The 20,444-nt window shown below is 40.4% G+C and overlaps 3 protein-coding genes across 4 annotated transcripts in view; all 3 read left to right on the forward strand.

Moving 5' to 3' along the window:
- vipr2 (vasoactive intestinal peptide receptor 2) overlaps positions 1–5,572 on the forward strand; it is a 27,140-nt gene extending 21,568 nt beyond the window's left edge. For both annotated transcript variants that reach the window (XM_020612428.1, XM_020612429.1), the window contains exons 9-13: positions 1,287–1,356; positions 2,902–2,993; positions 3,487–3,616; positions 3,723–3,764; positions 3,973–5,572. In XM_020612428.1, coding sequence (XP_020468084.1) covers positions 1,287–1,356; positions 2,902–2,993; positions 3,487–3,616; positions 3,723–3,764; positions 3,973–4,146 — 508 coding nt within the window. In that variant the 3' untranslated portion in view covers positions 4,147–5,572. The remainder of the gene's footprint in view (positions 1–1,286; positions 1,357–2,901; positions 2,994–3,486; positions 3,617–3,722; positions 3,765–3,972) is intronic.
- A 2,076-nt stretch (positions 5,573–7,648) lies between these two features.
- LOC109967080 (zinc finger protein 271-like) lies at positions 7,649–14,106 on the forward strand. Its single transcript, XM_020612425.1, has 2 exons — positions 7,649–7,912; positions 10,823–14,106. The coding sequence occupies exons 1-2, from the start codon at positions 7,744–7,746 to the stop codon at positions 12,778–12,780; spliced, it is 2,127 nt and encodes a 708-aa protein (XP_020468081.1). The 5' UTR covers positions 7,649–7,743; the 3' UTR covers positions 12,781–14,106.
- Positions 14,107–16,597: 2,491 nt separating this feature from the next.
- The window catches only part of LOC109967081 (zinc finger protein 664-like), a 10,152-nt gene continuing 6,305 nt past the window's right edge, over positions 16,598–20,444 (forward strand). Inside the window, exon 1 of the mRNA XM_020612427.1 lies at positions 16,598–16,846. Coding sequence (XP_020468083.1) covers positions 16,675–16,846 — 172 coding nt within the window. The 5' untranslated portion in view covers positions 16,598–16,674. The remainder of the gene's footprint in view (positions 16,847–20,444) is intronic.

Genomic DNA, 20,444 nt, shown 5'->3' on the forward strand with positions numbered 1-20,444 from the left:
GCTACAGTTGTAGAATTCCATGCGTCAAGCCACTCCTGAACCAAAAACAACGTCAGAAGCGTCTGTGCTGGGCTAAGGAGCAACAGTACTGGTCTATTGCCCAGTGGTCCCAAGTCCTGTTTTCAGATGAAAGCATATTCTGCATTTCATTTGGAAATCAAGGTCCCAGAGTCTGGAGGAAGACCGGAGAGGCACAAAAGTCAAGCTGCTTAAAGTCCAGTGTGAAGTTTCCACAGTCAGTGATGGTTTGGGGAGCCATGTCATCTGCTGGTGTGGGTCCATTGTCTTTTATCAAGTCCACAGTCAACGCAGCTGTCTACCAGGAAATTTTAGAGCACTTCATGCTTCCCGCTGCCGACAAGCTTTTTGGAGCTGAAGATTTTATTTTCCAGCAGGATTTGGCACCTGCCCACACAGCCAAAATTACCAGTACCTGGTTTAATAGCCATGGAATAACTGTACTTGATTGGCCGGCAAACTCACCTGACTTAAACCTCATTGAAAATCTATGGGGTATTGTCAAGAGGAAGATGAGGGAACACAGACCCCGAAATGCAGACAAGCTGAAGGCCAATATCAAAGCAACTTGGGCTACCATAACACCTCAACTGTGTCAAAGGCTGATCGCCTCCATGCCACGCCGCCTTGATGCAGTAATTAATGCAAAAGGAGGCCCAACAAAGTACTGAGGACATAATACAGTACATTAACACACTTTTCAGAAGGCCAACATGTGTTTAAGATCCTTTTTTTAATTGGTCACATGAAATATTCTAATTTTGTGAAATACTGGATTTGGGGTTTTTTTTGTCTTTAATCCATAATCATCAAAATTGAAACAAATAAAGGCTTGAAATATTTCACTTTGTGTGTAGTGAACTAATATAACATATAAGCTTCACTTTTTGAAACAAATTATTGAAATAAATGGACTTTTCCTCGATATTCTAATTTTTTGGCACATACCTGTACCTTGATTAGCCTTTGTCTGCTGCAGTCTACAACGGGATAAGTGGCTAAAAACAGACAGACGGATTTGTGACTTTACTTAGGTTTTCCCTGAAGGACACAAGATTTTACAAATGAGGCAAAAGACAAAGTATTTTGGCCTGACTCAACCTTCCAAATTGTTTTTCACATCAAGATTTAATCTTTGGAAAATGTGCTGAGGTAGCAGCCCGGCGGTCCCTCTGCTTACAGCCTGAAATTTGCTGCTGCTGTGGTGTTTAACAAACATATCATGTACATTCTAATAGTTACATTAAGGCTATCTATGGTACCTTCAGATGCTGGGAGAGAAATGACAACCCCATACCCAACTGGGTGATCAATGGACCAATCGGAGTGTCCATCATGGTAGGTTGAGGTTCTTTCCTTTCACTTGCTTGTTAAAGTGCTGTCAAATGGAGATAAACAGAACATGTTATAAGGGGCATGGATGCTGGGGAAATGTCACATTCATTTTACAGCAGCATAAAGTCAATTAGGTGGCCCAATAACACTGACATAACAACTTCTGATTGCCTGAGAACTGAATTGCTTTGTTAATTTTACTGTAGTTGGCATCCTTTGATTTCTCTTTACCTTATTTTTTTAATCTTTCTTCGGTGAATTTACAGTAAAATCTTTATAAACTCATTTGTCACAGTCAGCAAGTTCATCACTCTTGCATCAAATTCAACAAACTGAATTTAACTTACAACCTTAGGGGACATGAAGTTTTAAAGTCATTGAACTGTATTTGCAATATTTCTACACAGTTGAGTACAAAAGCAATCTCATAGGCTTGGAATGAATATGCCACAAAGAAATTACACCTGAAAGGACACAAACACTGCTCAGAATGCAGGTTTTGGAGGACTTACAAAGGATTAGAAAACATTTCATAATATTTTACTATAACTTTCTTTTTCTACACCCCCTGACCACCTTTGTTTCTTCTGTTGATGAAGGAATATTTGTACGAGCTGAATGTGCATTAAACATTATGTTGATGAGGAAAAAAACTCTGACTCTTTTTGCCATTTCAAAGTAAGGGGACAAACAACGAAAAGTACCTTTTCCTGTGTAAAGCTCATTACAGAGTAGTGGCTCATGACCACCTGTACTGTAAAAACCAACAGGCATCAGTGAGTATTATCTTTTGCATTGGTAACAGTGATATAAAAGCAGAAGATGGTCTTTGTGTGATGAATATGCTTATTCATAAAATATTCATCTGATAGCTATGTACATGACAGTCAGGTTTACGTCAGCTCAGTTTGTTTCAAACTAATATGTTTGCTACTGCCTTTTATTAAATAGTTGAAATTAAATGTACTCATGTCTTGTACTTTGCTGTAGTGAGACAGTAATGTTTCTTGTTTTATTCTATTTTACTTACTACTATCAATCTAACCCTAAACCCTAATTTTGTGTGTCTTTTAATGTTTGTTCTCATGTTGCCTTGTGTGTGTTTTACATTTGTTACATCTTCTATGTCTTACATAAAGCACGTTGTAATTGCCTTGCTGTTGAAAGGTGCATTTACCTTACTGTAGGCAGTTTACGCTATTTGCAGAAAGGTGCAAGGTGATCACAAGCAGCAGATCTATACAGTGCACTGCACTTTCCCATCTCCTTTATAGACAGAAAACCGACAACATGTCAAATTGTTGCTGAAGTGATTTCAGCTAATTTAATTTACGATGCTTTAAAGAAACCCAAAGATGCACCAGAGTAAGAAATATTTACTGACTAGCGCACTCACTTCCTGTTGTCTCTTTCTGTTCACATTTCATTCATTGCTTTCTGTGGACAGAGAAATGTTTAATAAAATAATTAGCAAAATAAAACAAGCCCTTACGGGTTTATCTGACTCAGCTGTTGTAATAACTGAGTTATTTTTGTCCTGTCTCCAAGGTGAACTTCACCCTGTTCATCAGCATCATTCGGATCTTAGTTCAAAAGCTGAGGTGTCCTGACGTGGGTGGCAATGACCAATCACAGTACAGGTATCTCACAGTGGGTTAAGATTTCATTTTCTCCAAAGAGAAAATGCACAGAGATGGAAATCACTTCTCTACCTGGTGCTATTAACTGTTTTTTCCAGCATGTAAGCAACTGTGATTCAGTGTCAGTGCAGTGTAGTTCAGTGTAGGTCTGAGCAGAGTGTGATAATGGAAGGAAGGATTTCACCATCTTAAATGGGAGCTGTGGGGTAACAGCACTACAGGAGTAATTAGGTGTCAAGAACTCACTTTCCTCTCAGCCACATTGTTATTTGACTACAGTTTCAGTTTCTAGTGGGATTTCAGAGGTCCTGCTAGATCTACTTGAGTCCCTATAACAACCTTTTGCTGTGTTGACAGCAAAGTCTGTACTACCTCCGTGTCATGTCATTTAGCAGCAATATGCTCTCAACATACAACAGAAACAAGAGCAAACATTGTGTTGGATGTAGTTAAATACTGCTACAAATAACTGTTCATGTCTGTTTTTCTCTAGGAGGTTGGCCAAATCCACTCTCCTTCTGATCCCCCTGTTTGGCATCCACTACGTGGTCTTTGTTTCTCCCAGTGAATCCATTGCAGAAGATTATAAAATATTCTTTGATCTGGCTCTTGGATCCTTTCAGGTCTATTATCAGTCCCTTCAAACCGTGCTTCTACTACTGCATGTCATCATCATTGTTCCTAATGATCCTTAATGAATTAAACAGTTTTAACATTCATGCTTTTCAGGGGCTTGTGGTGGCCATTCTCTATTGTTTCCTGAACACAGAGGTAGGCTGTCTCTACTGCTGTGTTTCCACTGTCAGAACCTAATGAGCAGCATACCCCGTCCTTGGTTGACCAAGCTGTTTAGTTTTTCCACTGTATTTTCTCTGTGTTGCTCTCTGTTTAGAGGAGGGAGGGGCTGATTCACTGTCTATAGCATATACAGTAAATATTTTTATGTAAAAAACAAAACTTAAATGTCTTATTTTTGCAGGTTCAAGGTGAGCTGAAGAGAAAGTGGCGTAGCATGTGTCTGAACTGCCACCTGAGCAGAGCTCACCACCCCAACAGCACCTTCACCTCCAGGAACGGCTCAGAGCACATGGTGCAGTTTCACCACAGCTCCAGGACCCAGTCCATCCTGCAGTCAGAGACCACAGTGTTGTGAGGTCCTGGGGGACCTGGAATTCACACATTACAAATACACTCTCCAGGTTGACCTGAGTCTAATAATGTTAACCTGTACCACATGAGTGGGACATAAACCCAGTTTGACAGCAGATTTTGGCTTTAGCTTTATGAATCTTTGTGAGCCTTAAAGATGTCCCTGAATTGAACCTAAAGTGAGTCTGATCTGTTCCATAAGGCTGTGCTTATCTTTGCTGCCAACAAAGAGCTGTTTTATTACACATTTTTATGTCATGTCAGACGTGTAAGCTGAGAAAGGCAGCCTTCATCTGGAGAGGGGGTATTTCACCAGGACCGGTACACATGGGAATGGTAAGATATATATGTACTTTGATTTATGTATCTATAAATGTAAGAGTTTGAAAAAATATATATGTGTGTGTGTGAGTGTAATCAACCAAGCAGCAGCTTCCTGAGAAGTCTGTATAGTGTATCAACTTGTGTTACCTGTGAGTCACTGGTCTTCAGACAATATTTTCTAAAAGGCCGGTTTTCATTCCAGCTCATATACAGCAGTTTTCTTTCTTGTAAGTATGCAGAAAACTTTGCCCGCTTGTTACTTTAAGATGTGTTTTCTGGTTCAAAGGGGCCACATCCACCCATCTGATACCTGAAGCTTGTTAGAATAACTGCCAGAATGAATCACAAAGGCATTTTGACCCAGGTCAGCACATGATCCCAGGTTGTTTGCGTTTGTGGTAAAAACTGTGGTACAAACCGGGTCGTTTTATACTCATGCAGAATCTAACTTGTTCTGACAAACTGATATTTCTAGCATACATTTGATGAACAGAAATTAATGAATTGAGAAGTACTGTGCATGCCCCAGATCCTGCGTTCAAGTGAAACAGTGCAGGCCTGGAGTATTTTCGTTTTATAAAAGGTGCCATCTGCATAACAGCAAACATCTGAGCATCATCTGCACAACATGACAACTATTCTGCTCACAGATGATGTCCCCATGCATGCAGATAGAAAACAGTGGAGGGCCTAGGATTAAACCTTGTGGAACATCGCATTTTAAATGGGCTGAGAAAGAGCCCTGTGCAGTACCTTGTACAACAGCAAAGTACAGAAGATTTGTTTGACCTATACGTTTTGGTTTCAGGGTCACGGAATGTATTGAAAAATATGTCCCCTTTAAAGCATATTACCTCTTGCAAACAGACATATTTTCATATATGGGTTTCTTTGCAATTGTAAGTACTTAATGTGTTTTCATTATTGGCTTATCTGCTGATTACTTTTTCAGTACAATTTTTAGAAATTGATTTTATTGATTTAACTGATTTTATTTTCATGAACCTATGCTGAAGTCCTCACATCACTTTTTTCTGAGTCATCCATCCTTCCATTATCTATACTGTTTATCCTGAAGAGGGTCACGGAGGGGCTGGAGCCAATCCCAGGTCACACTGGGCAGGAGGCGGGGTCCACCCTGGACAGGTTGCCATTCTGTCACAAGGTTGACATGTAGACAAACAACCACACACACTCATTCACTCCTACGGGCAATTTAGAGTCCCCAGTCAACCTAAGCTGCATGTCTTTGGACTGTGGGAGTAAGGCGGAGTACCCGGAGAGAACCCATGCAGGCACAGGGAGAACATGTAGTTTCCACATAGAAAGGCCCCGGGTCTCCAACCTGTGTCTTCTGGATGTTTCTAGGTCTGGGCTTAAATCTGCTGGTGAGCAAACTTTTGTGGTTGTGGTTCCTAAGTTATGCAATAGCCTTTCTTCATATATTTGGTTGGCACCCAATTTGGTGATGTTTCATTGTCTTCAAAACTCACTTCTATAGACAGGCGTTCCTCACTGGCACCGAGTAGGGTACCTGTTTTCCTTTTTTACCATGTTCATAATTTTTGTCCATTTTATTTTGTTGCATTTAAATTGATATATGCTGCTGTATTTGCTTTTTTTTTGTTTTAACTGTGAAGCACTTTGTAACTTCAGTTTAGAAAGGAACTATAAAAATAAATGTTGCTTGCTTGCTTGCATGTTATTCCAGTCCAGCCATGTAAAGGTATCCGGCACACTTCCATTAAGTGTAAACTCCACCTTTCTATAAATGGTTTTTATGTATCAAATTGCCAAGCAATGTGGTGATGCAATATGTTGTTGGAATATAGAACGGTGAGAGCTGTGTCAGTTGTGTTTAACGTAGACCTTGATGACTCTGTCTCCAGTAATGGAGAGAACTTTAATTATTCTTTAGTGACTTGGACATGAGCACTGGGGACTTGACACTCGAGTTGGACTCGACTGCAACACTCTACAACACACAAAGTGCTAGTTTGTTGATTTTTAAGGTAAGGTAAGGCAGAACTTTATTGCTCCCACAGTGGGGAAATTCCCGTGTTCCAGCAGCAGTAAGGGACAAAACAACATGACACCAGAGAATAACCACCATACACATATCTTGAGAAAACAAGATCTAGGTACCTAGAAACCAGACAAAAATATAGTATGTAATAGACAATCAAGAACAAGGTTGACAGACATGATGCTGACTATCATGATTTACTAACATGTATTTGTATTGAGACAACATGAATGTCATGCAAAAGATGATTGATAAAGACTGTCTTTGTATGCACTGCACTGTGTGAATGTAATTCTCTGTAAGTGTGCATTTTGACACTGTTTCTGCTTTTACAAGCCCATCTTAATGAGAGGTAATAGGATTTCTAAGTAACAAAGTCCCACGCAGTACAAACTCATATTTGCTGACACTTGAGGTGAGCCTTCTTAGCTCAGTTTATAAGAAGGAGCCATATTTTGTGATAATTTGTGTTGGCTTGACAACAATTTCACAACCACTTCCTGGAATTATTACATTCCACCCAGGAAGATGAGTTATTCTGCCAAGTGACTGTTCTATGACCAGGGACAGTTTCTGCTACTTCTGATGTTGCTTTTGAGATGTAAATTTTTCGTGTATAAATCAAGTGTAATGTTAACTGGAAGATGTTTTTCATGTTTGTTATTGGTTCAACTATTGTCCAGCCTCCACAGTTAACAAGCAAAAAATGTAGTTTGAGTCATTCACATTTACTTGATATTTGTAGTTACTGTGTTGTATAAAATTTACATATAAAACACTATAATGAGCTCATACATTATTCCTTAATAAACTAGCCATCAATGTGTGAAGCAGGTAAATTATAAAATAAAAAAAATTCATCTCTCAAACCCGTACTAAAATTGCTTTTCTTTCTTTCTTTTTTCTCAGTTTAAAACGGAACTCACGTCCAACTAACTGCGAGGGCATTCTTAAAGTATTTATGTTTGACTGGCCTGTATCAGTGAATTTAGATAAGTTATTAGCCTTATAAGCCTAATCAAAAGATTTTTCCCCTGTGGAGGGCAGCATTGCACATCAAGGTGTACAGCCTGCGGGAATTATATTAGAAGAAGAAGAGGGACCTAACGTCCGTTACCGGAACTTCACCGGGTCACATCCGGCGGAAATAAATAAACAAAGCGCTAGCAGCGTTGGCTCTGTGAAACTATTGAGTTAAGACGGCGGTATTGTACTTTCACAGATAAATAGCTCACTTTTAACAAATCAACAATGTCTTCAGTTCAGTATCTGAGAGAGTTCGTCACCGAGCGACTAACTGCTGCTGAAGAAATCTTTGGAGCCTTCGAAAAAACTATGGTCGAGTACGAGGAGAAGATCGGTCGTCAGCGCAGACTGCTGGATATCGTTTGGAAACCAGAAGTAAAGCTACACAGAATAGGTCTGTTACACCTGAATGATTTTAATAATACTAACGGATGAACTGAATCTAACACGGGGATATGACTCGGTATGAATTAAGTGGGTAGAGCGCTCGTCTCCCAGCCGGAGAGTTGGAGTTTCGAATCACGGAGCCCCTCACCGTACTTGGCCAATAAAAGTGATTACCCTTATCCTCCTTCTAAAATTTGACAGAGGGGCCGGGAGCAGAAGGATGGAGTGTTTGTGTGAACTAATATAAATTACATATAAAAGCCATTACATAAAAGGTTTTGGCCTTGAACAGGTAGCAAAGCATGAATACGCAAGGCTTATTGTACAATTATTCTCCAGATGCATTTTTTTCATAAGAGTAGAGAAATAAACCTTCAGTGTCAGTGGGAACAGTGTTGTCTGTCTCCCTTTTAGCCAGTACATCAAAGTCTGGAGTTATTTTTGTTGTGGCTATTCTCAGGATAGATCTGAGGTGTTGGTCAGTTAACATGGATCTGTGACTGGCTTTGATGTTCATCACACTGAACGTCTGCTCACACACATAGGTCGAGCCAAACACCGTCAGCATCTTCTGTGCCGTCCTCCAGAGGTTTGGAAACGTGGCTACGTTAAGCGAAGCATAAAAGTCATTCAGTTTAAGAGAGTTGAACTTCTCCTTTAACACGGAGTCAGACTGAAGATTGATTAGTTCCAATTGCAGCTCCTGTGGTGCTGTTTCAGAGTCTTGTGACAGGGGACAGGACACCAGCTGAAGTGACTTGTCAATTTTTTAAAAATCAGAGAACCGACGGCAGAATTCTCAGTGCAGGTTGTCCAGTGATTTGCTGTATTTCTTCATGTTTCAGGTGGCCTCTTTCTGCATGGCTAGTGTGGGGAAAATGAGCGAAAGATATGTATTAAATTTGTCTGGAGAATAAAGTCAGCTTGGATTTGAAGGCTCTCACATTTGTGTACATGTTGTGCACAAACTGATCTTTCTCCTGTAGCTTCACGTTCAGCGCATTCATGTGTGATAAAATGTCCACAGCAAACACAAAGTCACAAAGCCAGTTCTAGTCACTCAGCTCAGGAAATTCGTCGGATTTCCCCATTAACTCCAAAAATGGGCTAATCTCCTCTTTGAGCTCAAACACTCGTTGAAACACTTTGTCCAAATTTAACCAGCAGACAGGAGAGTGGTAAAGTAAGTCCTGGTGATCCACATCGGTTTCCAGGAACGTAATAAACTGATGGTGCTGAAGTTCCCTTGCTCGTATAAAGTTAACAAGTTTTACGACTGGATTCACAACATGATTAAGGTGCAATACAGACTTGCACAGAGATTCCTGATGAATGATGCAGTGAAGGAAAATAACATCCTGGGCAGGGTTTTCCTCTTTCACTTTATCCTGGATTCTTTTCAGCAGCCCAACGTTTGTTCCAGTTAAATTTGGCGATCCATCTGTGGTGACATTGGCAAGTTTACTGCAAGGTAGCTTCATTCTCTCAGTGACAGCAGAAACTCAGTCATATAAGTCCTCTCCTTGCATATTTCCTTTCAGGGACTCCATGGCCAAAAACTCCTCTGTTATCTCAAAACTGTCGTTAATCCCTCAGATAAAAATTGGGAGCTGAGCAGTGTCTTTTATGTTGTTACATTCATCCAGTGCTAGTGAATAAAACTTAAAGGACTTCGCCTTTTTGTTTAACTCCCTGGATATATCTCCTTCAATCAGTTCCACAAGATGAGTCACTGTCTTGCATGATAAACTGAATTTTTTTCAAACTTGCCTTTGCTCTCTGGACACAAGAGACCTACTGTCTCTACCATGTAGTCTTTCAAAAACTGGCCTTCAGAGAAAGGCTTGTTAGCCTTTGCTAGTTTGAATGCCAGCATAAAACTTGCCTTGGTACTTGACTCTTGAATTGCAGTTTGTCGGAGAAAATATTTTGTTGAGTCTGTAAATTAGCCATCAATCTCTGAGTAGCCGCCCGTTCTTGCATTGACTGCTTGCTAGCATAGTTGGCATGTTTTGTGGCAACATGACGGCTGATATTGTATTCTTTGAAAACTGCAACCGTTTCTTGGCATATCAGACATACAGCTGTTGATCGGACTTCAGTAAAAAAAACATTTTGTTGTCCACTCCTTATTAAACGCTCGGGATTCACTGTCCACTTTTCTTTTCTTTGGTCCGCTCATTTTTACAGAAGGGGTCAAAGGGTAAAGCGAAAAAGAGAAGTGAATAGAGAGGTCAATGTGTCTAAATTTCGGCAGGCTGGATTAAAAAGCTTAACGGGTCGTATACGGCCCACAGGCCGTAGTTAGCAAGAGGCTGGGTAGCGGTGGTCGGCTAGCGCAAGCTTTTAGCCTAGCATGGAGTCCTCCCCTCTTGCCACGCTTGCGTCTCCATCTCCGGTTCGCTGTCCTGGGGTCAGCCTGCTCACTCGAGGTTGGTGCTTTGGGACCTTCCGGGGGGTGATGGTGGTTGCCATGAGAGCGTACAATTAGTTGTAGCTCTGGTGGAATAAAACTGCCGAATTCCAGAGGGCTGTGATTAGCAATGTCCATCAATGCCTGTCTGTTGTATGTTAGAGGCGCATGACCATTGTGCACTGCACAAAAAAGCAAAAAATACACAAAAAAGAAAAAAAAAGCTGGCATTTAACGTTGGAACGAGCAAATACGTTGGCATTGACGGGCGCCGAGTTTAAGTATAGTCACACTGTAGACAAAAATAGTCACAGAATGCAAGTCTGGAAAGGCTGGGAACACATCTCGACGGGGCCCTGGGTCTGTTGGTACCATTGGGGGGGTTGTTGCTTTAGCGCCCCCTCCCCTAAACACAAGAAAAGTAGATCACTACTTTTAATGTAGCATAATCACTCATTTTTCTCTCAATACATCAGTGACCTGTTACTTCCTTTGTCCCTCCAGAGCTGCCACAGCAACATGTCTGTAAGGAGGAGGTGGTTCTGGCTGACCAGCAGCTCGGGGACCAGGAGAGGAACTCCATTCTGGACCAAGAGGACCCAGAGCCTCCACAGATTAAAGAGGAACAGGAGGAACTCTGCAGCGGTCAGGAGGGAGAGCAGCTTGGACTGAAGCAGGAGGTTGATCCCTTTATGTTGACTCCTACTTATGAGGAAAGGGACCACAGTGAAGCAGAACCAACCAGTGACCAGCAGCTCCTCTTTCACAGTTCTGCTGTAGCTGAGAGCCAGGATCAGGAAGGAAGCCAGCATGGAGACTCAGGATCAGCTAGTAATGCAGAGCCAAAGCCAAAGAGGAGACGTCACAAAGACACAAGTCACAGTAGCAATGTGGACACCTCTCCTGTGTCAGAGGCTGACTCTGATCCTCCCACAGATAGAAAGTCATTCAAGTGTGACATGTGTGGGAAAACTTTTAGGTATCAGTCTCAATTGACATACCACCTAAGAACCCACACAGGTGAGAAGCCTTATCCTTGTAAAACATGTGGGAAACGATTCCAGGACTCATCAACTTTGAAGGTTCATTTAAGAAGCCACACCGGGGAGAAGCCATATTCTTGTAAAACATGTGGGAAGTGTTTCACACAATGTGGGAGTTTGTTGACCCACATGAGAACCCACACAGGGGAGAAACCCTATGTTTGCAAGACCTGTGGGAAAAGATTCAAACAGTCATCACACTTAAACGTTCATTTAAAAATCCACACAGGGGAGAAGCCCTATGTTTGCAATATCTGTGGGAAAGGATTCAAGACCTCAAAAGATTTGAGTGTTCACTTAAGAACCCACACAGGGGACAAGCCATATTCTTGTAAAATATGTGGGAACTGTTTCAGATATAGTGGGAGCTTGTTGATCCACATGAGAAACCACACAGGAGAGAAGCCTTATGTTTGCAATGGCTGTGGGAAAGGATTTAAGACATCAAAAGCTTTGAATGCTCATTTTAGGACTCACACAGGGGAGAAGCCGTATTCTTGTAGAGCATGTGGGAACTCTTACATACAAAGGAAGACCTTGTTAATCCACATGAGAACCCACACAGGGGAGAGGCCATATGTTTGCAAGACCTGTGGGAAAGGGTTTAAGCAGTCATCGCATTTGAATGCTCATTTTATAACTCACACAGGTGAGAGGCCATATGTTTGTGAGACCTGTGAGAAAGGATTCAAGCGATCGTCAGACTTGGATGTTCATTTAAGAACCCACACAGGTGAGAAGCCGCATTCATGTAAAACATGTGGGAACAGTTTCACACATAGGGGGAGCTTGATGAGCCACATAAAAACTCGCACAAGGGAGAAGCTGTATTCTTGTAAAACATGTGGGAAAGCTTACATACAAAGGAAGAACTTGATAATCCACCTGAGAACCCACACAGGGGAGAGGCCATTTGTTTGTGAGACCTGTGGGAAAGGATTCAGGCGTTCATCAGATTTAAATGCTCATTTAATAACCCACACAGGTGAGCGGCCATTTGTTTGTGAGACCTGTGGGAAAGGATTCAAACGATCATCAGATTTAAATGCTCATTTAATAACCCACACAGGTGAGAAGCCGCATTCATGTAAAACATGTGGGAATGGTTTTACACAAAAGAAGAGCTTATTGATCCACATGAGAACCCACACAGGGGAGAGGCCATATGTTTGCAAGTTGTGTGGGAAAGGATTCAAGACGTCACCAAATTTGAATGTTCATTTAAGAACCCACACAGGTGAAAAGCCGTATTTTTGTAAAACATGTGGGAATGGTTTTACACAAAGGAAGAGCTTATTAGTCCACATGAGAACCCACACAGGGGAGACGCCATATGTTTGCAAGACATGTGGGAAAGGATTCAAGACATCACCAAATTTGAATGTTCATTTAAGAACCCACACAGGGGAGAGGCTGTAGTCTTGTAAAACGTGTGGGAACTGTTTCACATGAAGGGGAATGTTGTTGAAACACAATCCATACAGTTGAAAAGACGTACTCCTGCAGCACCTGTTGGAAAAGATTCTACACGGCAGCAAAAACACATAAGAGTTTATACTGATTAAAAGTCATTTGCTTACAAGTCGTGGGAGAGCTTTCAGATATCGCTTTCAAGGCAGTGAACAAAGTCAGACCTCATTCAGGAATATTGATTTGGAGGTAACACAATTGCCCTTTGAGCCCCCAAGTGTTTGCTTTTGATTGACATGAAGTTACCAACACCACCACAGTAGTTCAGATTATAACTCCAGGGAAACCCTTTCTACCTCCACTTTCTACCAGTTCGCTGAAATGTACATTATGATAGAGTAATATTTGTAATTACATAATAGGCCATGTCTCAAGTTGAAACATGACAAGCTTCACAGAATGAAATGTTTACTGTTAGTGTCTTAATTCACTTGGTATAATTTATCGACCTAGATATGTTTACTTAAGATCACTGTAGATGTAGAATTTTTAATCTAACCAATTATTACTTGTTTCATATTCTTTGATAATTTCGGTAAAATACATTTATTCGCTACCAACCCCTGTACTTTAGATAAAGACATTATTATCCATTTGTCAGATAGTCTGAGAATCGTTTGTGCTTGAATAGGAGATGTTCACTTGCGTGTATGTGTACGCCATTATTCAGCCATTTCTCTACTACAAATTATGACATGGTTTTATTCACTGTGTTGTTTATGTTAAGTTCTGGTGAGAGAACAATTGGTCTCATATAGTAGTTAGACTTCTAGATGGATTCCTTAATATTTTGATAAAGATAAAGGCAATATTTCCTCTTGTTCTTTCTTGGTGTGGCTGACCCAAGAGCGTCAGATCCGTGACTAACCCCACTCTTCACACTGAAGATTGCTCATTTGATTAGTAATTTATGGATGATTAATTGATCACAATGATGACATCAAATCATGGTTTGTCTGGCACAAAGCGGACCTGCTGCTCCAAAGCAATTATTTTATTACTAAATTAAATTTGAGGCAAATCCACTACATCCCCGATGTGGCTTCTCAGGAGTCAAAAGACTGGTTTTCTTTGTGAACTGAAAACTGAACCAACTCAACGCTGCTGCTGCTGCACGTGCTTTGTTAAAGGGCCCACGGTGCTTTTCCTTGTTTTCTGACATATCCACAATGTTACAAGGGTGAAATATCATCTTCGATATGACCTACAGCTCATAAAATGAGGTGTACATATGTTCTAGTATTTCTATGCAGAAGCAACTCGGGTTTATACATGTCTCACAAACTCTCATGAGACTTTTTTTTTGTAACAAAATAAAGCATTACGTGATAGTTTAAGGATTTCCTTGAATGGGCATGAAAAATGCAGACCGTTGCGCATTCATGTGAGCTTGCCTAACTTCCACCAGTGTCCCCACCATATTGACAAAATGTTTTATTGCCTTGTATGTTATGTATGTTTTCATTAAAGCTTATTAATAAAACAACAACATCTACATGTGCCATTATAAAAGTGGAATTTTTCAACTGCATCCAGTTTTGTCTGTATATTTTCCCTCCTGCTGCTGCACTGTGACCAGAGGATGTGGAGACAAATACAGAGCCTGAGGTTACTGCATGTTCAGGAAAGTTCCTGTACAGGGACTCGCTGTTTTACCTAACCAGATCTAACCTACGATCAGCCAGCCAGTGAAGCCCCCACAGTGGTTAGTGATCAGCTTATCAAGGCTGGATTCCCCCAGAGCACAGTACCCGTTTGTTTGGACTGCTTGAGGCCAGCATGTCTGCCACATGTGATGTGTTGCTGGTTAACCAGTGGATTAACGGCTCATGATGTTATTGTTGGTGCTACTCTACCTTTATTTCACTGCTTTGGAACTGTATGTAGTCGTGTGGGGGAAGACACAGTGACCACTGGTTGGATTTACCAACCTTGGACATACTTGAAAGGGAGCGATGTTTTTATTACTCAGTGGGACTTAACTGTAAGTTTAAAAACACATGTTGCCTGGCTGTTAATGCCTCGTTTCTGTAACATTAGAGAGAATTGTTGTAAGGTTGGAGAAGTTACTATGTCTGCATTATGCCATTTAGAAAATGGGGTTTCTCAGCTGCCAACTTCATTTAGCGTAACACAACTCTTTTCAGAGCACATATACTCGTTTACCCATCTATGGAAGGGAAATTCATGTTAATTAATGCTGGAATTGTGTGCGTTCACAAACTTATCCTCTCATTTTTATGAAGAGGCATTTTTGGTTTTATTATTCTGAAATAATTATAAATACTTTACCATTTGGAGTTATGAGGGTTACAAAACAAATCAAAGTGAGTCTTGAATTTTATAAGCACCAAACACCTTTATCGTAATTTATGAAGGATGAAATTACAGATTTGTGGCTTTACTTTTTTGTGGAGGAAAAAAAATTTTAAGTCTCCGTACACCTGAATATGTGAGAACTTTAGCATAGTTTTAATAAATACAGTAAAACCTTGGATTGCGAGTAACCTGGTCTGTCAGTGTTTTGTAAGATGAGCACATTTTTAAAAATAAATTTTAACTTGATAAATGAGCGAGGTCTTGCAATACGAGTAGTACGTACACTTTGTTTGCCGAGCATCATGACACAACTGAGCCGTTGGTACTTGCTCCTCACTCGTCTGTACTGCAACAATGGGCTCGATGAAGACAAAGGTTGAAAAGAAAGGCCGTAAGAAAAAGGAGATGATTACAGTGGAAGTTAAAAAGGAAATCATCGTGAAGCATGAATGAGGTATGTGAGTGGCTGACATCCCAAGATTTTATAAGGGAGATGTGTAAAATGTGGGAAACACTGCAAAATTTTGTAGGAATGCACCACCCGGATAAGGCTGTAACAGTACAAATGATAAATCTGTTTAACGACAACGCAATGCCACATTTCCGCCAAATCCTCAAAGCAAGTGTCATTCAATACGTTCCTTGTTAAAGTTGCACAAAAAGAAAAAAATTTGAGCGAGCCAGCAGATAGCAGATACTGTAGCTCCTCTCTCGTCTCCCTCACACCAGCTACGATTCTTTTCTAAGGTAAAGTGCAGGTTAATTTGTTTTATTTTTACTTTATACTATATTTTGTATTACTGTAATCATTTTTGTATGAACAAGTGGTTGTGGAGCGAATCGTCTGAGTTTCCATTATTTCTTATGGGGAATGTCGCTTTGATATACGAGTGCTTTGGATTACAAGCACGTTGCCGAGAGGAATTATACTCGCAATCCAAGGTTTTACTGTAATGGTTAAACAGTTGTCCAAGCTCCACTGTTAACAGACAAAAATTGTAGTTTGAGTCAGTATATTTACTTGATATCTGTACCTACAATGTTGTGTAAAATTTACACATAAAACCCTATAATGAGCTCATAAAAATTACTTAATACAATGTCTATAAATGTGTGAATGAAGTAAAACATTCATATTTATTTAAAATTTGTTTGTTTGTATTTCTTTTTTCTTGGTACTTTTTTCCTTTCTTCCTTTTTTATGTCTCAGTATAAAACTGAACTCACGTTCAACTCATGGCGATGGCATTCTGATGGTAGTTAGGTTCCACCCACCTGTATAATTGAATTTAGAAAAGCTATTTTGCGCCTGATCAAAAGATGTTTTCCCCTATCGAGGGCAGTATGACACATCATGGTGTACAGCCTGCCGGAAATATATTGAAAGAAGAAGAAGGACAACACATTCACCGCCGGAACTTCACTGTGTGACATACGCCGGAAATAAACAACGTGGTAGCTCTGTGGATAAAACCTTGGTATCGTCGTTTCCCAGTTCAGTACTTCAGTTTTAACAAATCAGCAATGTCTTCAGTTCAGCATCTGAGAGAGTTCGTCACCGAGCGACTAACTGCTGCTGTTGAAGAAATATTCGGAGTCTTTGAGAAAACGATCGTAGAGTACGAAGAAGAGATCGATCGTCAGCGCAGACTGCTGGATATCGTTTGGAAACCAGAAGTAAAGATACACAGAATAGGTCTGTTACACCTGAATATTTTTAATAATACTAACGGATGAACTGAATCTAACACGGGGATATGACTCGGGCTGAATTAAACTGTTCCATTTTTTTGTCGCGACGCTGGTTTCTTAGAATCAGAATCTGCTTTATTGGCCAGGTGTGCCGGACATACGAGGAATTTGATTCTGGTACATCGGCTCTCAATGTACATATCCCCATACAAGGGGCACGTAAAACAGTAAACCAACAAAAGGCTGTGTAATATAACAGAATAAGCAGTATTAACAGCAACAAACAGTACAAACAATGCAGAATAAGCAGTATAAACAGACAGTAAACAATGCAGACAAACACAGGAATGTTCATTGAAATGAGATGAATAGGAATAAAAAATAGAGACCTAGAGAAATATACGTGGTATATTTACAGGTATTGCACTGAGGGTTATTGTCCGTTGCTTAAGTGTTTATCAGAGTAACAGCCTGGGGGAAGAAACTGTCCCTGTGCCTGGTTGTCTTGGTGCACAAAGTTCCCATATAAAACGAGAGATTTGACTTTATAATGAAACGGTTTCGATACTGGATATACGTTTTGCTTCCTCTAGCATGTTTTGTGAATACCTTCAGAACATGGTGTTAGGTATTTTTAGTCAGATAGATATTGGTTAGGTACTTGTTGTATTAGAAATGTTTTTAGTGTAGACAGGATGTCTAGCTCAGGCTGTTAAATGCTTACTCATTTCCATGAGTTACTCCAGGTTGTTTATGTTCAAGGATAACTAGATAGAAAGTGGCTACTGTATGATATGTTTAGCCGTAATCTTAATCATAATATCTTCCTAGGCTTAATGTCCGGACATGTCCCTGAATGTCCTGTATGTTCTTAGATACACACCACTTAATCAACACTCACACACATTGATTTTCTCCATGTTTTGACTACTGCTACGGTCAGCTGTAAAGCTGGCAGATCAGGTGACGCCACGGTTTGACGTGCCTGTGTAGAATGGGGTTAGCCCAAAACAGATATAATGTACAGGCCTGTTGGGTTCAGGGTCTTTCATCTTTCATCTGCCTGCGTGCAGTTTGGAGGTGCAAGATGCCTGAGCATGTAATGTTAATTTTTACCTGTGTTCATGGAATAAATCAGCACTGTTTTGTAGTTACTTGGACTGCCTCGTCTCTCAGAGTCCATATGGTAAAAAGTACCAGGTACAACAATGGTAACATTACAGTGGCAGATGTTTACCCTAACCTGAACCCAAATCTTATCCTAACCCTAACCACCAAGGGGCGCTACGTGAAACACTTATAACGGGGACACATCTCGACAGGGCCTCGGTGTGTTGGTGTTGTAGGGCAGTGTTTCTCAACTGGTGTCACCCTGGGACCCACTTTCCAACCCACTTATCAAGTCGCGACCCACCAGTACAAGATTTCAAATAAATTTATTAAATTATAAATCATTTTTTAAAAACATAGTCAGTACTGCCTTTTTATCAGATTTTCCTGTCTGCATTGAGGAAATGTTACTCAAAAATAAAAATAAAGACCATAACTGCTGCATAACACATACATAAATATAAGTCAAATAACACAACAGGGTATAAAACTGAATGTGTATAAAACTGAATGCAGAACTGCAAACACAACATGATAATACTTTATAGTCTCTTTTCACTTAACATGTAAGCAAGATTTTTTTTTACAGTGAATTAATGAGATAGTTGTCATTGTCCTTTAGTTTTGACAAGAGTTTCAATGTCTGGGCTGATAGCAGACAGAGCTACTCTCAGATCATGTTCAGTGTCAGACCTGTTCCTTTGCTTTGACTTGAGCTGTACCAAAATGGAGAATCCACTTTAACACAGATAGCTTGTTGTGAACGGTAGGATTGCTTTGACTGCCAATGTAGCGAGGGATGGATACTCAGACATCATGTATTTGCACCAGGGGAGCCTTACCTCATCAAATTTCTTTCTCAGCATCTGGTCACATGACAGCTTGACCAGCTGATTCTCCTCGTTGCTTGGCAACACAACGCTTTCCATGTCGATTCCAAAGGGATCTCTTATCCAGTGACTATTGTTGTGTTTCTCTGGAAAGTATTCCTCAAAGTGAGTGTGTAGACTGGTCAGATGCACAGTGACAGTTATTTTCAGGGCATTTTTGGCCGCTGTATTTAGCTCTCCTGCTGCGTGGCAAGTGAAACATGTCAAGTCTGTCTTTAGTCACGTGATTTATCCACAAGAAACCCTTTTCGTGATTTATCAACTTCTTTTTGAAGTTCTTTCTTTCTTTGTCAGTCTGTTCAAAGATGATGTGTTCTCTCCCCTGCATAGACATGTTTAAAGTGTTGAGATGCTCGAACACATTGGCAAGATACGCCAAGCAAGATACTCTACGTGCACGAGCCAGAGTTCATTACTGAGCATCTCAGTGTACGGGGAGTTACTGTGTGAGAGGAAGGCGGTGATTTCGTGTTTAAGCTCGTAAAAGCGTGACATTACCTTTCCCCTCGAAAGCCAGCGAACTTCTGAACGATACAATAACTGGACGTGCTCTGATCCCAGGTCTTTGCACAGCTGTGTGAAACAGCAGCTGTACTTGGTGCTTCATTTAATGTAGTTCACTATATTTATGGCATCTTTCAGTGTTGTATCAAGCACTGGCACCATATCCTTAGCGAGTTCACATCGCATTCAGTGCTCTCTCCAGGATTTTCTTCATAACTCCTGAGTTTTTTTTTTGTCATGGAAAAAAAGAAATAATATATCACATGCAAAACAGACCAAACATGGATCACCAAGTCACAGGCTGCACAACAATTTAACAGTCATCCATCAAACCACACCAGGCACCGGGTATGCATAATCATATAGCCATGCTCAGTATGTGCTCTGAGCCAGAAATGTAGTCACTATTACAAAAGTGCAAATTACAGAGCCCTGAAATTGCATATGTACAAAGCAGGAGATCTGTATTCACAAGTACATAAGTGGATTTATGAGCTCACCATTAGGAGAGCTGGAGTCATTGGCTGCTGTCTTCAATGCACCGCATTATGGTGTCTTTACATAGATTAGATTAGAAAACCTTTATTAGTCCCACAGGGGGGAAATTTCCATGTTGCAACAGCACACTGTGATTCAGCAAAGTACAGAAAATATAAAAATATTATAAGAAACAAGGTAAAAAATTAAAAGATATTAAATACAAACCATAAAATTATAACGCTCCAGGAACTATGCATAACATGTGCGTATAGTACAGATAAATGATAATCAAATAATGATAATCAGTTAAAAAAATTAGTAATATTATCGGAGTACTCCAAGTGATTACCGGTCATGCAGATAATGTATAACTGCTGAACATACATAAAGCAATTGTTCCAGCAATATAATAACAATGTACGACCTTATTACCAACCATATTAGACCTTGTTATAAAGTCTGACAGCAGCAGGGAGGAAAGACCTGCGAAATCTCTCCTTCACACAGCGAGGATGGATCAGTCTGTCACTAAAACTGCTCTCCAGAGCAGATAGTGTGACCTGCATAGGGTGGGACTCATGGTCCTTCATTGATGTAAATTTAGCCAGGACCCTTCTG

This window comes from Monopterus albus, unplaced genomic scaffold, assembly GCF_001952655.1.
Source record: "Monopterus albus unplaced genomic scaffold, M_albus_1.0 scaffold125.1, whole genome shotgun sequence".
NCBI classification, from domain to species: Eukaryota; Metazoa; Chordata; class Actinopteri; order Synbranchiformes; family Synbranchidae; genus Monopterus; species Monopterus albus.

Excerpts from the sequence above, each read along its gene's own strand:
- LOC109967080 (XM_020612425.1), top strand. The coding sequence starts at position 7,744 with ATGTCTTCAGTTCAGTATCTGAGAGAGTTCGTCACCGAGCGACTAACT. Across the intron at positions 7,913-10,822 it reads AGTAAAGCTACACAGAATAG|AGCTGCCACAGCAACATGTC; the intron begins GTCTGTTACACC and ends TTGTCCCTCCAG.